This window comes from Dipodomys spectabilis, unplaced genomic scaffold (genome assembly GCF_019054845.1).
Source record: "Dipodomys spectabilis isolate Male_0828 unplaced genomic scaffold, ASM1905484v1 ptg000335l, whole genome shotgun sequence".
In the NCBI taxonomy this organism is placed as follows: domain Eukaryota; kingdom Metazoa; phylum Chordata; class Mammalia; order Rodentia; family Heteromyidae; genus Dipodomys; species Dipodomys spectabilis.
This window is the reverse complement of record NW_024871012.1, coordinates 2,069,408-2,091,493: the sequence shown is the minus strand read 5'-3', so window position 1 is coordinate 2,091,493 and position 22,086 is coordinate 2,069,408. Positions and strand designations below refer to the sequence as shown.

Genomic DNA, 22,086 nt, shown 5'->3' with positions numbered 1-22,086 from the left:
TCGAAGAAAAAAATGTTAACAACAATACATTTTTGTGTTGTGTTATTACTCATGGTCAGCGGAAAGCGTCTCGAGCTCTCCTAATCTGGTTATTCTTTGGAATAATTTAACTAGGCCCCCATAGAAATAACTACAATGGATGCCTGCTGTCTAGAAAGATAGCTTTTGTTCTTGTTTTATCTGAATACTGTGTTTTTCTTATCTTATTTCAAAACTAGAGAAAATGCCTAGAAATTCTTTTGTCCTCCTCCCCCCCCCCCCCTTGTATCTCTCTGAGTAGCATTTGTGTTAAGTGTGTTGTCATTTCCAAATCCAAACCAAGCAATCCAGAGTCCTGGAAATATTTCAAGCATTGCCTTGGGAAAGAGCTGCATCAAGTTTGTATTATTTTCAAAAGATGCTGTTGCTAATGTTTCTTACAAAATACAAGGCTCCAAATCACTGTCAGAGTTGCATGGTGAATGGCTTCCAAGTTAGTTACAAGGTTTTGTCTTGTTGGTGGTGGTTTTTTTTAAGCTCACCTGCCTTTGAAACAGGCTCTTGGTCATCTAGTTTTGCCAAGTGACAGACATTTCCACTTGCAGTGATTCTGCTCTCGTCGGGCCTTTTGGGAACATCAGGTCTAAGCTGCTGTCCAGGGTGGGTATCTGGGAGACTAGGAAAGTGCTGTGGTCTGATATGCCGCTGTTGTCTGTATTTCAGGGACAGGAGAGAGTGGCAAGAGTACCTTCATCAAGCAGATGAGGATCATCCATGGGTCAGGATACTCGGATGAAGACAAAAGGGGCTTCACCAAACTGGTGTATCAGAACATCTTCACAGCCATGCAGGCCATGATCAGAGCCATGGACACCCTGAAGATCCCGTACAAGTACGAGCACAATAAGGTAGGCGGGACGCCCGTGTAGACAGTTGGCAGAGCAGCCTGCAGTTACATGGCCATATGAGTACTCTCTCAGCGTGTCTGGAATGCACAGTGGGTATTTGAAATTTATTTCATTTCCTCACGAGTAGATTTTTCAATGGACAAGCATAGGTTTATAAGAAACCCAAGTTATACCTATAAAAATTTGGAATTGTGTTTTAGTGATGTCACTGGAAGACAAAAGTGGATGTTAAATAATGAAAATACAGAGATTTAAAATTTAGAGGATATTGCATATTGTATTAAGAACATAGTTTCTAAAAACCAAACAAATTGGCCATAGTGCACAAATTCAGAGCGCTCGCAGTCTTGTGCTTCATTGAGAGAGGAACATACACCCCTCAGTCTGTTCTGTCTGGTTTAATTTTGAATTTCGTGACTTCCTTCAGTAGAGCCACAGGCTTCATTTTATGTCAAAATCATCCCATCTGTCACTTCCAATAACCCTTCCAACTTGTTTTGTTGCGGTTGTGTTAAAGTGTAATAGAAGCTTATAAAGTCACTTGGGAAATTATTAGGGAAAAATAATCTAAATTCTAGACTTTCAGAAAATAAGTAAACTCAGTTGATTTTATTCAACTATGAGTTGAAGTGGAAAACTACTATTTTCTATTTCCTAATTGAAATAGAAAACTACTTCTATTCCTCACCAAGTGGAATCAGAATTGTAATTGCTTGCTCCCGTAGTATTGCAGAGATAAGGTACCAAACAAGGCTCACGCATCTGAGAGAGGGTGGTTTTCTGTTAGAATTTGTGCTGCTGGTACTCTCCAAAAAGCTGGCTTGACAGCCATTTCTGAGGCCCACAGCCTGAGGGAAGGGAAATGTATTTGCAGTTTGTAAGAATGTCTTTAGAGCCTTCTTCCCTTTCCCTTGATCTGCATACAACCAATACACATTCCTCAGCAAGCTCAATCTTTGCTGCCTTAGGGCTTTGCAGTGTGAGTGCTGAGCTTGGCCGCATTTGTTGTCAAAATACTGCATTTATACCTGAAATCGTTTCTATCACGTTTGTGCTCTCAATACTCATATGTGTGTGTATATACCTGCCAATCCTGGGGTTTGAACTCAGGGCCTGGGCTTCTGTGTTTAAGGCTAGTGCACAGCTTCACGTCTCACTTTCTGGGTGATTGGTTGTTGTTAAGAGCCTCATGGACTTTCTGCCTGGGCTGGTTTTAAACCTTGATCCTGAGACTCCCTTCTTCCCTCAGGCTGTGGGCCTCAGGATTCTGTCCTCAGAAGTCTATCAGCCAGAATTCTTTGCTTGTGAACAACCTAAGCCAATGGAAGCTAACTTTTAAGTAGGGAGAGAATTTATGAGAATATGAGTTCACACAGAGAATCGAGGAGAAGCTGAAGGACTGTCTCTTTGAAACCAGGTCTTGTGAGAATATGAACTCTGACCAATTTCAATATCAGTCTTCTGTCATTCACTTAACAGTCAAATTCCTGGGAAAAAGTGTATCCCGCCTAGCCTGGAGTCTAGGCCAGCTAGCTCTTTAGACTGGGGCAGACGGAACAATGTGATTGACAGTCCCTGGGGAAAATCTGGGTACAGTTAATAGAAAGAGGGTAATGATGCTGGAATAAAACACGAATCTCTAAGGCAAAAACACACCATTTATAACATAAAGTGACATGTGAATACTCTATAGAAGTAAGTACTCCACATTTACATAACATTGGTCCTACAATACCTTGTTTTATTCTAGGGCGAAGAAAATTAAAGGACGTGATTTGTTAACAGTCATGTATGAAGTATATAACTGAGTTAGAACCCAAGCACTGAATTTCTGAGTAACCTTTATGTTGTCACATTTCTTACCTAAATCTCATTTTTTTTTTTTTTTTTTTACACTCTTAGCCTAAATTTCATCATCTGTAGAATGGGGTAAATAAAAACAGGGTTGTTACTGGGTGTCAGGAGGTGGAGATCTAAGGATTGCAATATGAAGGGAACCTGGGCAGGAAAGTCCATGAAACTCTTATCTCCAATTAACCACCAAAAATCTGGAAGTGGAGCTGTGGCTCAAGTGGTAGAGTGCTAGCATTGAGAGATAAAGCTTGCCTAGAGCCCTGAGTTCAAGCCCAGTACCAACACGCACACACGAAAAAAACCAAACCGAAATCAGGGTTGTTTTAAGAGTTAAGTAGAACACACACACACACACACACACACACGCGCGCGCGCGCGCGCGCGCACACGCACACGCACGTGCACGTGCACACACGAGAAAAAAACCAAACCGAAATCAGGGTTGTTTTGTTGTTTTTTTTTGGGAGGGGGGGTCTGGTTGTGGGCCTGAACTCTGGGCCTGGGCGCTGTCCCTCAGCTCTTCAGCTCAAGGCTAGTGCTCTACCACTTGAGCCACAGCGCCACTTCCGGCTTTTTTTTTTTTTTTTTTTTGCTTATGGGTGCTGAGGAATTGAAGCCAGGGCCTCAAGCATGCAAGGCAAGCACTTTACCACTGAGCCACCTTCCCAGCCCCAGGGTTGTTTTAAGAGTTAAGTAGATAACACTAACACTAACACACACACACACACACACACACACACACACACACACACACACACACACACACACACACACACACACACACACACACACCACACAGGGGTTGTTTTAAGAGTTAAGTAGATAACACACACACACACACACACACACACACACACACACACACACACACACACACACACACACACACACACACACACACACACACACACCAAAATCAGGGTTGTTTTAAGAGTTAAGTAGATAATACGTGACAATATCTTATAAATGACTTTTAAAAGTTTGAAAGTTATCATAAGATGAATTGTCACCTTCCATCTTTATTAATAATAGAACAAAAAGAAAATAACTTAAAACTACATGACTGAATTTAAGAAGTATCTAAGGAAAACTTTCCTCAGAGGGGCAGTCATTGAAATGGGATACCAGGGAAGGTAGGAAAAACTCCTTATCTGGATGTACTCAAAAATAGAATGTATTTTTAACATGTGAAATTCTTTAAAGCAATTTTGCTAAAATAAGGTCAGGGATAGATGAAGCAGCTTCTGAAAACCTTTCCATACTAGTTTCCTCATGCTGATACTTCTGCTCCAAAAGAAAGTTGTGGCTAAAATTATGTTGTTACAACTTAAAAATTGTTTCTACTTTTATTGAACTTTTATCTGTTCTAGAAAATTTTTAAAAAGGACAATAAACAACAGATTCTTTTGAACAATAGTCTCAAGCCCAGAGGAAGATTTTTCTTTCTTTCCATCTAAATTGCAGAAGTAATTACAATACTCACATCTCTTAAGGGGTTCCTTAGTGGTTCAGATGAGGCTTCGTGTGGTTGTTGGTGGCGATGATTTTAATTGCATTGCTGGCTGCTCAGTACCATAGGCAGCTTCTCTTCTGATTCTGCAAATCTTTGAGCATTTTCCAGATTTTTAAAACAAATAGTAAAGGAATGAAGGGACTTTTCATAACCAACTATATTAATGACTCTGCTTTTTTCTTTTTCATTTTGAGCAGAAGTCGTTCAGTTTTGGCTTTCTGCTCTAAGGCTTCATATGAACTGAATTTATTCTCATTAAATACCCTTATATTTAACGGTTCTTTCCAGGAAGAACAATTTGACTAGTAGGTTGATTTCCCAGGGTAAATACAAATAATTTTCATTGTTTTCTATAATACAAACATCTTCCCTTTTATGGTTTTTGTATTTAGACTATCTTAGCTGCATAGCTCTGGCACAAGGCCTTATTTTTCCTGGATTAATGACATGGCATTGAGAAATCACTTACCTCATTTATGAAGGGCAATAGAGCTGCTGTATGGCTTCATTATTGTTCATGGAGACTGTTTTTTCTCATGATAACCCTTCCCGTACAAGAGAAGAAACTGGCCTCTAAGTGCCCTGCGGATCTGAAAATTCCTTTTGGGCTGGGCTGACATTGGTCTGCATTGCCCCAATTTGGCTGACTTGGCACCAGAATCCTTCCTGTTTGCCGTCTTCACTGTCCAGAATCGCAGGCTTACCTGGATTTTTCTTTCCTCACCGTGTGATCTCCTGTGTGGAAATAGCTTTTAGGCGGCTCATGTGAGAGCTAAAGCTCACCTAAGAAGGCAATGAAAGGTGGTTTTGCTTTTTTATTACTAGAATTTTTTGAGTCTGTGTAAAAGCTATATTTGTGTGTGTGTGAGATGCAGTTAATGGGAAGCAGCTCGGTTTGAGAACTAGGAAAAGCTATGTGTATACACACTGTATGCACAGACTCAGGTCTGGTGGTCTTGTTGATTAGCAATGAGCTTTGACTATTACCCTGCACTTCTTAGTATGGAGTAAAACTGATGAGAGAAGACCAGCATTCTTGCCATAGCGCATGTAAGTGCGGACTGTGTTTGGGTAACATTTCCTCAGCATATTCTTTGAGACCAGCATATCCAGAAGAAACTCATCTCCCCTCATCTTCAGCTGTCTACAGCTTTCCACAGCCACAGGTAGTGGACTAGAATGACACTTGAGTGTCAAGATTGGGGCTTTATTGTTACCTGACACAGCGTTCTACTCTACTGAATGCATGAACAGATGCACATTTGTATACTTTTTGTCATAGCTTTGTTTAAACAATGTAATGTGGTACACTACATCAGATCACAATTGTTGGAGTGCCACACAACTTGATACAAGACCTAATTGTACAACAGAAATACCATTTGATACTGAGCATATTAATCAGTCTGAATTCAGCTCTTCATATACAAAATAGTGGAGATTATAATCCCTAAAAGAATTTAATCAAATGTTTTCCATTCTTAACTGGAGATAATGCTCTTTCATGTAATCATTTAACTGTGATATACTAAGTAAGTACCTTCTATCTTTTGGTCAACAGAAATCTATGTGGCTGATTTTAAAAAGCAAAACACAACAATAATCTCTCATAGGATTTTTGCTGACATGACCAAATACACAAAAAACCCTCTATTTTAGCAACTTGTCTTTTAAGTGCTGTCACTCATCGCACTGACCTGAGCAAGATGGCTAGGGACTGGACGGCCTGTCTGGAACACATGTGGTATAGTTCAACACGTTTTTGTTGTAAGTTGTGAAACTGGTCATGTGGCTGTTCTTGGTTAGCTTTGGGCAGAACATCAGATGAATAGTTTCCTTGTTCTTTAAAACCAACTAATGCATGATTTTCCTCTTTAATTTTAAGACACTGCATGTATTTTCAATTAGTGAAACAGAATATACTTATTGAAACCAAGAGAAGTGAAGGCTTATTGAAGATGGAGCAAGGGTCTGAGAGACACTCGGACTTTCCCTTCTCATGCTCCTGCTGAGGAGTCGTTCAGTGCTGGACGGACGCACTGCTGTTGTAGAAAGCTAGTGTAGGGCTTGCTAGTATTTGGTAAAGCAACAGTTCAGCTTATCAAAATACTGTGTATCTTTTGAGTAACTAGTGTTATGTATTCTTCACCACCATTTTTTCCCTTGTTTCTCAGTTATATTGAGTTTTTTCCACAATGAATATTTTTCTTTTCACATTGATCTCTATAATAAAAAAAAAAATCAATGTTCAGTTTCAAAAGAGAAAACAATCTTAATTATTTTTCTCAGTTTCACTTATTATAGCTTTATGTTGTAAAATTCAAAGTCAAGCATTTTTCACTGTATAAAAGTCAGTTGTGTCATTTTGTCATTTATTACATAGGTCAAGACCCGGTGTCAGCTCAAGACTTTACTAGGAGTTTAGAACCTTCCCTAGCTCTTAACAAAGATCTCTCTCCTTGGGAAGTCGTGCTATTAAACAACCATGTTTTAACATAATGTGTTGTAAATATACGCGTGACTTTCATACTTATGTATTTATCCAAATATGAATATCAGCTAGGAGATGTACTTAAAAATAAGTTGGTGTTACATTATGATATGATGCTTTCTTCCTAAGGGAAATAAAGGCTGTCATTAAAGGTTGATCATTAATTTTAATTCATAGCAGTCTTAAGTTTGTAGTTTCCTAATTTTATGTTTCTTAAAATGAACTTACTAAGAAGATACCTTTAAGTTCTTGCCACCACTATTTTGTAAGACAATTATGCAATTTTCTTACAATCTTGTATTTTTTTAAAATGAAAAGCCACTTACTGCTGAGAAACTTGATAACCACATGGAGTTTCACAATAGTAGTAGCCTGGTTAGGAGGTTTTCTGCCTCTTTCAGAAGGCCCATTTCCTTAGTGGTAAAAAAGTATATAGTGTTTGGAGTTTGAAAGAATGTACCTAGTGTCTTAGACATCGGCCAGTCTGGTATGTAGTGAAAAGCCCTTGAAGACAGTTATCTATGAGGGGAGTTCACCCTGAAGGTGAGCAGTGTTTTTGAGGACACCATCTAGCTTTTGGTCTCCTGACCTTTCTTATCTATTTTACTTCCTGACTTCTAAAGGCAATGAGATGAGGGCTTGTAGCTGTTTGTAATTCCAGCCAAATCCTCACTAAAGTCAGTGGTAAAATGCTTTTGAATTCAACTGTCTTTCCACTGATCTTGATCGTGTATTCCACGTCTCTACAGGAATTTTAGTGTTCTCTACGCCATCCACAGTTTTAGGAATTTTGCCCATAGCACATTTTGGCCTGGGACGATGTCAGAATGCAGACACCCCTTCACTTTCAGGTAGTAGGATTGGTGTAGAATGGCCAACATTGCATACTTTGCACATGGTCGCTGTGGAACTTGTTTGTGTCCAGCAGTGAGGGAAGGTGGTGTCTGGAGGCAGGAGTGACTTTGTACACCATCTTTTCTTTAACTCCTGTCTGCAGAGAAGGTTCTGTGCAGTCCAGTGGCAGCTTTGAGTCATCCAACCTAATGTGAAGTTGGGTACACTGATTTTGAATTTTGGAACACTGCTTCTGAATCTTTCATGTGGGAACACATCGCTTGGGGGTGGGGAGGTCTTATTAAGATGCATGTTTCAGTGGATCAGAGCTTGGCCCGGGATTCTGCATCTGCCTGGAGTAGAATTCATCTCTCTTCACAGGCAGCGTGAAGTCAGCAGTGGGCTGACCCGAAGATTTCTGCCATAAGACACCAAGCACGTTACTTCAACTTTCTACACCATGCCTTCCTTATCTGAACAGTAGCGCTGGTGCAGTGACACTCACTTCCCATAGCTGCTGTGAGCCTTACTGAGAAAATGACGGTGCAGACCTTCAGTAACATCAGCGGCAGTACAGTGACTAGCCACTAAATAAATGATGGCTGAAAAGGGCTGGTTTAGGAGTTCCGTACAGGCCTTTGGGTAACGACCAGTATTTGAGGGGAAATCGCTAAGTGTTTGCAGATACAGAAGAGGTAGAATCCAAGTATGAGACATAGGTTTCCACTTATCAGGAACAGCAGTGTTTTCTTAGAAACAGTAGAGTAGCTTTTGGTTTAGAACCCAATGTCTAGAATGTAATTGAAGGTAGAGACCTGAAGGAGCTCGTGGACTGTGGCTAATGCTGAGGACAGGGAGCATGAGCTTGTACTGATAGGCCATCTGTCTTCAGGTTTTTTCAAGTTAGGAGGGAGCAGTAAGTCCACTAATGAAAAAGGAGGGAGGGGAAGGAAGAAAAAGGCAGAAAGAGCACTTTCAGACTTAGCCCAGTATCAGGATTTTCCTTCAGTGTTACCCAAAAGTGTGAGGAAGGTAGTAGAATATTAATTTTGCAGATGAACACTGGTCTACCATCAAGCCACTCAATCTGTAAGTTTATGAGGCAAGACTTAAAAACTAGAGTTGAACTTCTTAGTTCTTGGCAGCACCTATGCTTGACTTCGCAGACACCCTCGGCATCTGGGACACCCACATATAGATATCTTGGGGAGGTAACTGAAGCCACCCCAGCTACATGTGGAAAGGATGTTTACTGATGTCACCAGCCAAAAGAGGAATTGTGAAGCTTTTTCTGTGTACAGGGACTGAAAAGATTTTTCGTAGGCCCGAGGCTTAGCTCTTAGGAGGTAGGAGTGAGGCCTGATTGCTATGCACATACCTGAATCCACAGCACATCTTTGCTGCTGATGGAAAAGAGTAGCCCCTTGCCTTAGCTTCACAGTGCTCATCATAGGAACGATTCTGTCTTTGTAAATACAGGCAATTCTTACTATAATTGCAGTACAGATAATTGTAATGATTCCTGTTAGTGGAACTATTATGAATGTTCTAAATCTCCACTACTTGATATGAATAGTCAAAGTTCTGTGTTCAGTGAGTGAGGAACTTTTGGCCTTATCTTCCTTAATATCTGACTATATCTTTTTTTCCTTCTAGAGAATAAGCACTTGAAATAAGGGCTATTCTTTACTTTTGAACACAGATAAGGAAGTGAGAGAAAGTAGTTTTCTTTTCTTGAACAATAGAAAACCACAGACAAACTGAAAATGTTCTACTGAAGGCCACTGCTTTATCGCTTATCTGATTTTACATTTCATTTCCTTGCAGTGTGGGTGTGACTTTATTTGTGAGTATTTTCTCTGTGAAATGTGCCTGTGTACAGTCTAGATGCTTGGGCAGAGGTCCTGTGTGCAATGCTGTACTGAAGTCATGAAGAATGTTAGGTTGCACCACTTTGACTTATCCCCAGAGAACTGCGAAGTATTTAACCTAAACACTAACTATTGTAAACCTTGTTCTTACAACGTGAGTAAGTATAAATTTCTATCAGCTCCACCGCCCAGACCCCTTTCTTTTCTAGAAATTGATTTTTTATGGTCTCTGTAGTCAGCTGTTGGCTAAACTGAACATCAAAGTATGCCAAGCTTCTCATGCAAGTAGAAGCAGCATATATCATTAATTTCCCACAAACTCAGTCTGAGAGAATATTCTTCTCAGACAAAGTAAATTGGCTTCATTTTGATCAGCAAGTCTGACCTGGCTTGCTGAAAAACTAAACTACCTAAATTTGGAAAATTAAAAAAAAACAACTGATCTCTGTCCTTAAAAGGACATTTACAATTTGACTTCCACTTGAAATGATTTAACGAGGTGTGGTGTGTTTGGCTTTGTTTGGTGGGAAGTTTGGCTCTAGGTGTGAAGAAGCAGAGATACAAGCTTTTAATTGACCGTTCAGAAGTTGCACGCAACCCTAGTGCTGCATGCAGTTACGTAGAAAACTGCCAAATCATTTTTATACGTTGTTTTCACTCCTTAAAAATAAATACTACAAGGCACATTCATTTATGCTGTAATGATAGATTTGGACTGGAAAGGCCAACGTCAGAAATCATTGCATTTCCCATCTCTGTCACTGGCTGCCTCAAAACCAGGTGGAGTCTGAGCGCCAGAGTCACCTTTAGCCTCTGGGGAGGAGCGTATTTTATTCAATTCCTTACCTTCTCACTACCATTTTCTTTCTTGGTGAAAGGAAATTGAGACTTTACAAGGCAAAATAACACTGGAGGGCAGAGTAGTCATAGTTATCTATAGATAACCTCTGAGGTGCAGGTTTGCTTCAGGCGGCCTCAGAGCTCTGTGAGCTTCATGGCCTGAGTCCTGTGGTCACATCTGCGTATACAGGGTTGGCTTCTCAGACATCAGTCTTCGGTGTCCGGATTCGCATCCAGAAGTTCCTGGTCCTCCTACCGTTGGTTGGCCCCTTTCCTTTTGACCTCAGACCTGCATGGTCTGATGTCAGACTAAATATCTCATCTTATCAGAATCCATTAAGAAATTGTTCTCAACTTTGTTTGTGCAACAAGATTTTATCGTGCAATCCAGTAGTAAGAATGAGAATTATGTTAAGGGAGATGCTAATGTTAGTCACCCAGGTCATAGTATTAAGTACGAAAAGTACGTTTTTTTGAAACAACCATATACTACAAGTCTGAAAAGGTGATATTTTCATCAATTAAAGAATATTTGGAAATTAATTATGATAGCAAGCAGACAGCAAACAAATACCCCAACTGACTTACTTGTTTGCTTCTATCCCCCCTTCTGGGGCTTAAACCTCAGAGCCTCATCACACAGGCTTGAAATGGGCTCTACCGCTGAGCTGACATCCTCTGCCCAAGTTATATTTCTATATATTTAGGTTTCATTTGCCGTTCTGTAAGGGATACAAACATTGTGCCCGATACAGAGGGAGTCAGGGCAGTTCCCAGGCTAGCCGAGTCATTCGGGATATGGAAGTCCACAGGGCAGAGCAGGTTTGTGCTGGGAGGTGAAGATGTAGAAGCAGCATGGGGAAACCCCGGAGTCCATCCTCCTAGGCTGGTTCTGTTCAGTGAGGCCCCAGGGACTTTCGGTCAGGAGAAGTTGACAGCCGCTGGTTTGTGTTGTTAGAATGTTTTTAGAGTGTGTTCAGTCCTGTACTTGGGAAACAAATGGCCCAACCCGGCCTAAAGATCCAGAGTGGAAGGGAAGGGTGGGAGTGGAGGAACACGGCAGCGCGAGGGGAAGCCAGAGTGGCATTCTAGGACCTCATTTGATTATTTTCCTTATCGATTCTCTTTGTCTTTTTGAACACAAGCAGAGACTTGAATATGTTTGTGGGTCAGTGGAAATTTGGCCATAGAGAAGGAAGATACTGGCAGACTAAGAAAGTCCACATCGAAGTTTGGGAGAAGGAAAACATTGAAAACCTTAAAATGGTTGGGAACGAGAAATACTGAAGTTGAGAGGCAGGGATGAAGGCAGTTTTCAGCCGGCACACCCAACTGATTTTCTGAACAGGTAGGTAGGATATACCAAGAAAAAGGACAGTTGTCATGGAGGTCAGAATTGTAGAAAGAAATGAAAAAGAAACTTATGGGATACAATAATTGAGAAGAGGGGAAAGGGAGTCAAACTGAGATGAGTAGAAGAGTTGCTGAGCAGAGCTGTTCTGCAGGTTCTACCCAGAGGTCCATGCAATTAGCCTGCCCTCCTAGGTAGTGAGTGAGGTGCCTTATCCTTAGTGCACGTTTTCCATGATCATGGAGATCAGCTATGACATGAATAATGGATAGGCTTTGCATCTCATTTTAGCAGCATGCTTGTATTGCAGTCAGGTAGCTTCGTACTAGCTCTTTCTACATGCAGTTCTCTCACAGTCTGGAGGACCTGTGGCCAGTCTCAGCCCAGTAGTCTGGGATGCCTCAGAGACCCCCAGGTTGACTGGCTGGATTCGGAAAGAGCTATGTCTTAAGAGCCTGGATCTCATTCAGGAAACAGCTTTGAGGAGTCTGCTAGTGCTGTGGAAAAATGGACTCTGACAGGGCTGAGCACAGCCCAAATTGGGCAGAGTGGCAGCAGGTAGCAAAACGTAAACTGTGTACTCTTCTTCCTCTAGCAGTTCTATCCTGCAGAGTCAACTCTAGGAGAATAGGACCTCCTTTTGTTGGTCTCTCTTCTGAAGTTGGCAGCACCCAGTACTGTTCCGTGTGCGTATTCCATGCTCAGTACATGTTTGTTAAGTAATTATAGAGCGGAAAGGCTCAGGGAAGTGCAGAGGCCCCGTTCTGTGCCAGTGTTCTTCTAGCTTAGCCAGCTGACCTTTGCTTCGAACCTTTCCTTGTTCTGCCTGTGTTGGCCCTTGTGTCACCCAACTCCCTGTTCTTTCAGTTTATTGTAGTCATGTATATAATTTCGTGATTATATATGTCCCTCTCATCAAGCAAGATGGGAGTATTTGCTCACTGTTCTCTCTCTTTTTCAGCTTGGTTAAAAAAATACAGGACACACACACACACACACACACACACACACACACAAATTCATGAGATTTGGTACAGTACCATCTACAATAATGAAATCTTGGAAATGAGCCAGATGTATATTAATCAGGAAATAGTTAAATTCCAATATAGCTGTTCTAGACTTCCGTGAAGTTGAAATAAAGAAAGAAGTAGAACTAGATGTATCAGTCATACATGAAAATGCATTACCCTTTAAAGAAGCAACTTGCAAACTATCATGTATAATGTAATCCCATTTAAAAAATATATAAAGGAAAAATAAAAAAAATACAAATGTTTATAAGTAGACAGGAAAGCAGAATAGATGGATGCTCAGTAAACATTTAAGAGCTGTTATGTATGAGTTGTGAATAATGGCTTATTCTATTTCTTTTGTGTGTGATTTTTTTTGTTTTTAAAATTTTTTTTGTTGTAAAGATACTGTACAGAGGGATTATAGTACACGAGTAAGGTAATGAGTACACTTCCGATCGAGCATTGTTACCCCCTCCTTTGTTTTTCCCCTGCCATCCCTTCTTTCCCCACCTCGCCAACTCTTCCCTCTCCCCCCAAGTTATAAAGTTCATTTTCAGCATAGTGCCTTATACATCTCATTGTTACAGTGATTTGTTTTATTCATCTTTTTTTTTTTTTTGTGCAATAAACTTTGTTTTCTTGTCCTTCTTACGCATTCACTCATCCCTTCCAGGTATTTAGTGTGTACCTGTGTGCCAAGCAATGTGTTATGCTTATGTAACTAGGAAGTCAAGCCTTACATTACTGCATTGCTAGCTCGGTATAGATGAATTACAGTGTGCTAAGTAAGCCAAGTGACACTAGATGAGAAATTCCAGCAAAACTGTGGGACGGCGGACGGGACATGTATAGGGAGGCTCCCTCGAACTTTTTTTTTTTTTTAATGCTGTTTATTGAGTACTTACTTACAAAGCTGTGTTGAAACTTCTGACTGAAGCACAGTCACTAACCCAGGAGCTCATAAGCTACTGAGGAATGATAGGAAGTATGTCCTATTCTTGTACCTATTAATATCATTAAATAATATGAATATACAGATGATGACTGCAGATAGGCAAGAAAGAGGGAGGATGGGCTGGATTATCCAGTGACAGAACAAGTGAGCTCCAGATATTTAAGAGTGATTTTGAGTTATGTGTTGTTGCCTCGAGGTTGTCTCTGTTCATAGACTTCCATAGACTAAGGTTATGGTAATTTTCAATACAGTTTCTCATGGTAGCCATTGGATTCTTCAATACCATTCGTTGTCTTTGTTCTACGTGAAAGAAATCTTCGATTGCTTCTTTCCCCCCACAGAAGGTTTTGAAAATTGTTCCTTATGATCATTTTAGTTATGGCAATTTCTTAAAGTAACAGATTTGACAGAATAACCAGGGCACAGAAGAAGCCCTAGGCCTCACAGCCTCACTGGGTGGTGTGCCCATGCTGGGCACCAGTATCAGCTGGCCAGGTCCCCGGTGGCCTCACTACACACACACACACATACACACAGACACACAGACACACACAGACACAGACACAGACACACATACACACACACACGCCCTTTTGCCTTTTCACTTCATAGAATATAAAACAATAGTGTAAAGAGGAGATGATCACAATGAGAGAATGTCAAGGACATAGCCATAGGAAGCTGTGCCCAGGGCTGCCACCAAGGCTCATCAGTCCTTGGCACAAGTCCAGTACCCAAGAGCAAGTGAAGTGAGGGCAGACCGGAAAAGCCAAACAGTCCTGTTGCTGCTGCTGACTTCCCTGCCCAAATTGGATTTGCCATTCTGAGTTGGCCAACCCTCAGCCTTCATATCTATAGGCCTGACCGGCCCTGGCCGGGCACGCAACCCCCGGCTCTGTCTCCTACCCTCGTCTCACAGTGGCAAATATTTCATAGCTGTGTCCTGCTGCAGTGAGATTTCATGTTACTTTGTCTTCATTATTACTATAAAGCATGCAGTAGAACTTCATCATAAATAATTAAAAACCTCAGACAGAGAAAATGAGCTGAGCACATTCTGAGATTCTGCAAACTGATTTTCCCCTGCATCACGGTCTTCTGTTTGCCTACCAGTTCCCCAAACTCCATAATTAACAAAGGGCAGCTCTGTTCTGGAAAGAATTACCCAGGTTCGGCTCAGGCGCCTCCTTTGTAACGGGGCATAGAGAGGTTGGCTGGGTTCCTGCCAGTCTCAAATAAGGCCTCAGTGTGCTTCCCCTGGTAATTAAGTATCATTGTAATACCAGACATGCTTAGTCCTTAGTAATGTACGTAACTTCTGGAAGACAGAACACAGCTTGCCCCTATGATGTGTCACACGTTGTTGCTTTCTTCTTGAAGAAAATGAAACAACAACTGGAAGGTATCGATCAGATCCACTGTGTCTGACGTACATAGTAAATGATCAAGGGTATGGTGTGAATAGAAATGGCTGTGTTGTCAGCCCAGATGCCCTGCCCCTCGGTGGATGAGTCTATCAAGAAAATGATATGTGTGCACAATGCATACACACATGAAAATGATATGCATGCACAGTACATTCAAGAAAATGATATCTCTGCACAATACACAAGAAAATCATGTGTGCACAATACACACACAAGAAAATGATACATGTGCATAATACACACATACAAGAAAATGATATGTGTGCACAATGCACACAGACACAATGGAATTTTTTACTCATCCATTAGAAAGGATGATTCTGTGCCATTTGTAAAGAAACGGAAACACGTGGAAGAATTGTGTTAATTAAGTCAGGCCCAGAGAGAGAAAGGATCCATGTTTCCCTTATAGGTGGGAGCTAGATTGAGCTCACAAACTCCTTAGTAAATGCGCTGGGTGGTATGCAAGTGTGTACAGTGTATTAACTGAAATATGGTCAATGCAGGGGGGTCCTCAGTGTAATTCCTCAGGAAGCCCAAATCAAAATGGAGTGAAGTAAAACATTGGGAAGCAGGTACTCCAAAGGGGTGAGATGGGGCTAGGGGAAAAAGGTAGATGAATGAAGAGGGGGAAATTCAGACAAGAATCCAATATATATCATACAAAATGATGAAGAGTGAGGGAAAGGAGTAGAGAGGAGAGGGATGGGTAAAAACGTTGAAAGGGATGATATTGATTTATACTGTATTCATAAACTGCTTTGTTAGCTGGTAACTCCTTCATTCAAGTATCTAAAAATAATCATAAAAGAAACGGCTATGTGATGAAGTTATAGTTTTCTCAATGGATTCATGGCATGATTAAAGAGAGGGACTTAAGGAGCAGTTATTTTAGGTTTCAAAACTGCCAGGATGGGGCTGGGAAGTTGGCTCAGTGGTAAAGCGCTTGCCTTGAATGCATGAGGCCCTGGGTTTGATTCCCCAGCACCACATAAGCAGAAAAAGCCGGAAGTGGTGCTGTGACCCAAAGTGGTAGAGCGCTAGCCTTGAGCTGGAAGAGCTGAGGGACAGTGCCCAGACCCCACAACTGGCAAAAAACAAAACAAAACAACTGCCAGGAAGGAACGGCAATATATGTCCCCTTGTTGATCTTGATTTGTAGAATAATTAAGTAAAAGAAAAATAGAGTAAAATAGACGTGAAATTTAAATATTGAACAGTCATGATACCAAAAACTTACACTTTCTTTTGTTAGGAATGACAATATTGTGGTTGTATATAAAATATTGTGGTTGTATAATATTTTTAGAAATGAGAAAGCGAATAAGACTCACAAGATGTGTGACTTAGAAAAATAAATGAATAAGTAAATGGTAAAATGAAGCAAGCAAATCATACAGGATGCTAAAATCTCAGTGATTGTTGTGGTTTGGCTTTTCTTTTTGAGATAGGCTCTTGCTAGAGTCTAGGCTGAACTCAGATTTGCAGTGCTTCTTCCCAGACTATTGTGCTGGAAGTAAAGGTGTATGGCTGATTGTTGAAGAATTTATTGGTGATTTATTTTATTCTCCAAACTTCCATGTTCATGTGAAATCTTGCATGGTGAGAATTTTAAAGTGATTGAGTTCTTAGTATTCTAGAAGGAAATAGCTATTAATTTAGCTCATTAAGTAATTTTACAGCACTCTAATTTAGCTTCTTATGAATTTTTACTCTGTGAAATGGAGATATTAGATTAACTATGAAAATTTTAATCCCCTCCCCCCCCAAAAAAATTATGTAGCATACCTCCTTCTACTCTAAATGCACAAATTAAGGAAGTTTCTAATTTAGAAATGTGTCCTTTGCCCTTTGCCCTTTGCCCTTGGTTCCTCCCGTGGGGGAAGTGGGAGCTGGAGGATGAGAAGAGCACACAGCAGGAGCACCGGGCAGCTGTCTGTCCTTCCCTTCCCAGCTTGGAGGCAAGGCCTTCCCTGACCGCAGCTGGCAGTGGGTTCCTGAATTCAGTGAGGGTCCACAGGGTGGTGCTGGAGCTAATACGCAGACAGGGTTTCTGTCACCAGGATTTGGACCTTACCACCAGTACCGATAGCTGTGAGCTTCTCTGGGCTTCTCTTTTCTACTCCATGAACAGGGAATGATGACCATAAACCCCTAATTCATAGGGTGTGGATTAAATGGTGCCACACATGCACAGCGATGGCCAGAGCATCTTGTACAGAGTAATAAGGGTTTGTGGTTTTTCCCTTCTTTACTGGGCCTGGGGAGGGTGATAGGATGCGCATCCCAGGATTCCATCCCCAGCACCTAAACCAAAAATGTCCCCTCACCTACTTTACTGATATGTAACTGACATTAGCTAAACATTTTTGGAATATAATGCTTATGTGATCCGTGGAAACAACAGTTGTTATTTACTCTTACCATCTTATGACCTATTGAATTGAAGGCATTCAATATTGCCTTATAAAAGCAGTGTCAGTAGCACTAGCGCTTCCTATTGGCTTTGGAATGAAGCCTTTTCAACTTTCGTTTTACTTTGTGGCTGTCGTGGCATCCTCTCTGTGGTACAGTTAACAGACAAACAGCAGGAATGGCATCCCATGCTGGAAAGAAAAGTTCCTAGATTGTTGCTGGTGCTTGCTTGTCATGGTAGATCGTTTCTCCAGGCCCTGTTTTCCTCTCACTTGGGGAAACGTAATGCCTCCTCATTGTGAGGTTCAGGAAAGCGGTGAGCTCTCCTGCAGTGCCTGGCGTGGAGCTGAGATGCTGAGAGTTTAGCGGTGTTCTGAGGTGTTAGAGGGAAGCAGAGGCGCTGGACAGGATGTGGCCTCGGTGGGGGGAGCAGCTGTCACTGAAGAATGGGGGTGGAGTCATCCAATGGTACTGATTTCCTTGAATTCAAAAGACGAGAACATGTACTTCAAGCTTTATGTGACCTCCTCATTTCCCTATGGACCCTGGAACACATCTTTTCCCCTTAACCTGCTGGAGCAGACTGGGATTTCTGAGCCTAGATTATTCACAAGGTGGAAATTTTACCCTTAGATACCTGGAAATAAGATAGAACAATAAACACTTGGACACTTCAGTGTGTTCTCTTGTATATAGCATGCACACACTCACAGATCCCACGCATTACTTCTGTGTCAGATGTTAAAAGCTGAAGCCTTGAAAGTTTTTTGCTTTCAAAATCTATTATTGCCTGTTCCATGTTTTTAATCCTCTCATAGATTGTTATCTGTGTCCCATAAATCAAACATTGTCTTAGTAAGCATGACTGGTGTGTGTGTGATTTCCACATCAGTAATGCCACAGAACACAGCCTGGGTCATGTTGATAGTCAGTAATGCTTTTCAGTTGTAGGTTTTAACAAAAGCACTGTTCATGGCTGTTGTTAAAAATCATTCTTTGTAACACCTAGGGTTTCACATCTCTGAAATTCATTCCTGTAGGCTAGAACATTCTGCCATTTTGAATGTTGAACCTAGGCAGAGGCGTTGAGCTAGTAGAATCAGAGTGGTTGTGACCAACAACCAGCTTTGATGCAGAAGAAATCTAAGGCCAAGTCTTTCTGTTTTATTTGATGATTCGTTTTTGGTGGGTGTGGGAAGAGCATGAGCCTTCTTGAATGTATTTCCATGGCATATAGCATGGTAGGAGACATTCACTAGAAGATAGACAATGTAAGAGATGGAGTTAAAGTGGGGCTTGCTGACCCAGAAGTTGGAGGCCGGATTGACTTTGAAATTTGAGGTATGTGTTAGACGGAAGCTTCAAAGGTGACATAACATTCTGGCAAAGGTTAGTAGACTTCAAACCTATGAACAGGCCTGTGTTTTAGAATCTCTAGATGCTGAGGAAGGACAAACAAGACTACAATAGACTATCCTTTAAAAATAATGACATTGTTTTTGCTTAAGACCTATTAGAAAGCAAATAGGGGGCTCTGGATGCAGAACTTTGGCTTCTGAAAGAAAAAAAAAAGCAGGATTTGGCGAAATTAGTAATTAAAGGCTTATTTCTCATCTTAGTTCATGCCTTGGGCAATGACCTGGCTTCAGAGCTCTTTTTCAAAGAGGTTTGTCCAACAAGGATTAGTTGCTCAGTCTAAAATGTGCTTGAAGGGCAGAAAAAAAAAAAGCTGAGAAATAAAAAGCAAGAAATTTTGGAATATGCTTTAAGCAAATTACCCTGGTAGAGTGAATAGCACTACACATCCTAGTGTGTTCTGTATTACCAGACTGGAGGCATCAGGTAGAGGTACTATACCTCATTTATGGTATACCAGCACAAGGGAAAGACAGTGTACTTTTCTTTTTATACTTGGAGACAGTAACTGAACCCTGAGGCTCAGGTGCTGATGAAGGCAACAGCTAAATCATTGTAGTAGGGGTAATAGGTGGGCTTTTGTTTTGTTTTATTTTGAAGGAGAGTTGGGGTTAGTGATAGAGGTGGCGTTTTGGTTTGAACTCAGGCCCTCATGTCTACGTGGCTTGCCTGCTTGGCTGACATTCTACCACTTGAATCATGACTCTAGCCCTGCATTTTGCTGGTTATTTTGGTCATAGAATCTCACAGACATTTCTGCCCAGTCTGGCTTCAAACCATGATTCTCTGGACCTCAGCCTCCTGAGTAGCTAGGATTTTAAGTGTCAGCCATTTGCTCCTTTCCTTAATCATTGTAGTTTAAAAAATTGCAGCAGTCTTTTTCCTATTTTCTATCCTAACCGCAAGCTACCTGTTTTGAATCAGGGAATCCAACAGATATGTCAAGAAAGTATTTAAATTTGGACATCAAGATGAGAAGTGTTGCCATCACACAGCAAAGAGGCAGAGAGCCAGAGAACCTGGGAAGAGCTAGGCTCGCCAACCCCCGGCCATGTCTTCTCACTGCATTGTTGGTAGAATTTTCATCGCTAGAATAGTGATGCCTCACAAGTTTCTAATTCTGCCTAATCACTTAGGAAATGATTGCTACAGAAGTTTTCCTAAGCATAGCTTAGTAATGCCGGATGGCTGTGTAAAGAGATGACGTCTCTTCTAGCCAGAATCTCATTTCTCTGGGATCTGACAGTGAAGGTGGAGGATTGTAGAAATCAAGCAATCAGCCAAATATCCAATGCAGAGATGAATGTAACAGGCAGTTACTTTGGGACAAGGACTAAAGTATAATAATTACACATTATAATAACTTCTAAGAGAATTAAGATACGTTATAATTAAGATAAATGCTTTTAACATTTGAATACAAGCTGGGTGCTGGTGGATCATCCCTGTAGTCCTGGCTGCTTAGGGAGCTGAGATCTGAGGATGGTGGTTCAAAGCCAGCCTGGGCAGGAACGTCCATGAGACACTTAACTGCAATTAATCACCACAAAGCTGGGAGTGGAGCTGTGGCTCAAATGCTAGAGGGCTAGTCTTGAACAGAAAAGCCCAGGGACCCTATCCAGGCCCAGAGTGGAGGCCCTAAGACCAGCACACATGTGCACACAAAGACACACAGATCTTAACAAACAGCTAGTTAGAATACACTAGAAAAACCGTGAACCCTGTGTCTTTAGAAGACTAGCTTTTATGTATTGTGAAAACTAGTAGCTAAAAGGGACATTTAATTTATTGATTTACTTATTTTAATCTAGTGTATAGAAGGTGGTGTGTTTTCAGAAATTCTGTGTATAGGGCTGGGAAGGTGGCTCAGTGGTAGAGCACTTGCCTTGCATGCATGAGGCCCTGGGGTTCGATTCCTCAGCACCACATAAGCAAAAAGAAAAAAGCCGGAAGTGGCGCTGTGGCTCAGGTGGTAGAGCGCTAGTCTTGAGCTGAAGAGCTGAGGGACAGTGCCCAGGCCCAGAGTTCAGGCCCCACGACCAGGCCCCCCTCCCCCCCCCCCCCCCCCCCAAAGAAAAGCAATTCTACGTATAAAATTAATACAAAATGACTTTGACAAAATGCCAGAATCCAGGCAAAAGTATTCCAACAGGATGAAGTGGAAAATTACTAAGATTTCTAGGATATAATAATTTAAGACATTAGGGGAAAAGGATAGGTACAGAAATGGCAGAACCTTGGGTTAGAGCTATTTAGTTACTTTTTTTGATTAACTGAGGCAATCTGAGCTAATGCGGACTTATCAAAGAATGTGATTAATGAAGGGAAGAGAGCAATACCAGAACTTCCTGTCCAGTAACCAGAGCCTAACGCTGACCACAGTCAGAAATGAACTTTCAGTGCCATGTGGCATTGGGAGAGGCACCATTGTATCAGTAAGCACTGCAATAATGTTCTCTCTTTGAGAATATTCTGAAAACATCTGGAAATACTACATGATTTACAGCAAAGGCAGGGTGCCAGCAAGATATCAAAACTGAAAACCCTTTATAAAAACTTGGGTAGGGCTGGGCGCCAGTGGCTCACAGCTGTAATCCTAGCTACTCAGGAAGCTGAGATCTGAGGATCATGGTTCAAAGCCAGCCCGGGTAAGGAAAGTCCGTGAGACTCCTATCCAATAAACCACTAGAAAACCAGAAGTGGCGCTGTGGCTTAAGCGGTAGAGCGCTCGCCTTGAGCTGAAGAGCTGAAGGTTAGCGCCCAAGCCCAGAGTTCAAGCCCCATGGCCAACCAAAAAAAAAAAGAAAAAATCTTGGGTAGGGTTTGAACTATTTAATTCATTAGGTTTATCTTAACTGGGTAAAGTTAAATGAATCGGTATTTTGAGGTTCAGCTTCTAAGGAAACAAGACACAGTGATGGTAGGGAATTCTGGTTTGTAGGAAGTAAAAGTTTTCTGAATTTTCTATGTCCATACTATAAATGAAATCTCCTGTGTACTTCCTTATTTTCCACGTTGAGGGAGCAAGTGGTTTCTTGTTTGACGCTAAAAACACTTAAAGGACTTTGCGGGCTAATTGTTTATGAATAATCTAGATGCTCCCAATCTGCTCGTCATTTACAGGAATGGTTATTTTCCTCATCTTTCTCATAAACCCAGCCATAAACTTCTTTCCAAAAGCCAGTGTCCCTTGTGCAGAATACACAAGCTCGGTGT

At 41.3% G+C, this 22,086-nt stretch overlaps 1 protein-coding gene across 1 annotated transcript in view; it reads left to right on the top strand.

Annotated features, from left to right (window-relative positions):
• Positions 1-22,086, top strand: part of Gnaq (G protein subunit alpha q) — a 241,378-nt gene that overhangs the window by 88,029 nt on the left and 131,263 nt on the right. Inside the window, exon 2 of the mRNA XM_042665605.1 lies at positions 703-887. Coding sequence (XP_042521539.1) covers positions 703-887 — 185 coding nt within the window. The remainder of the gene's footprint in view (positions 1-702; positions 888-22,086) is intronic.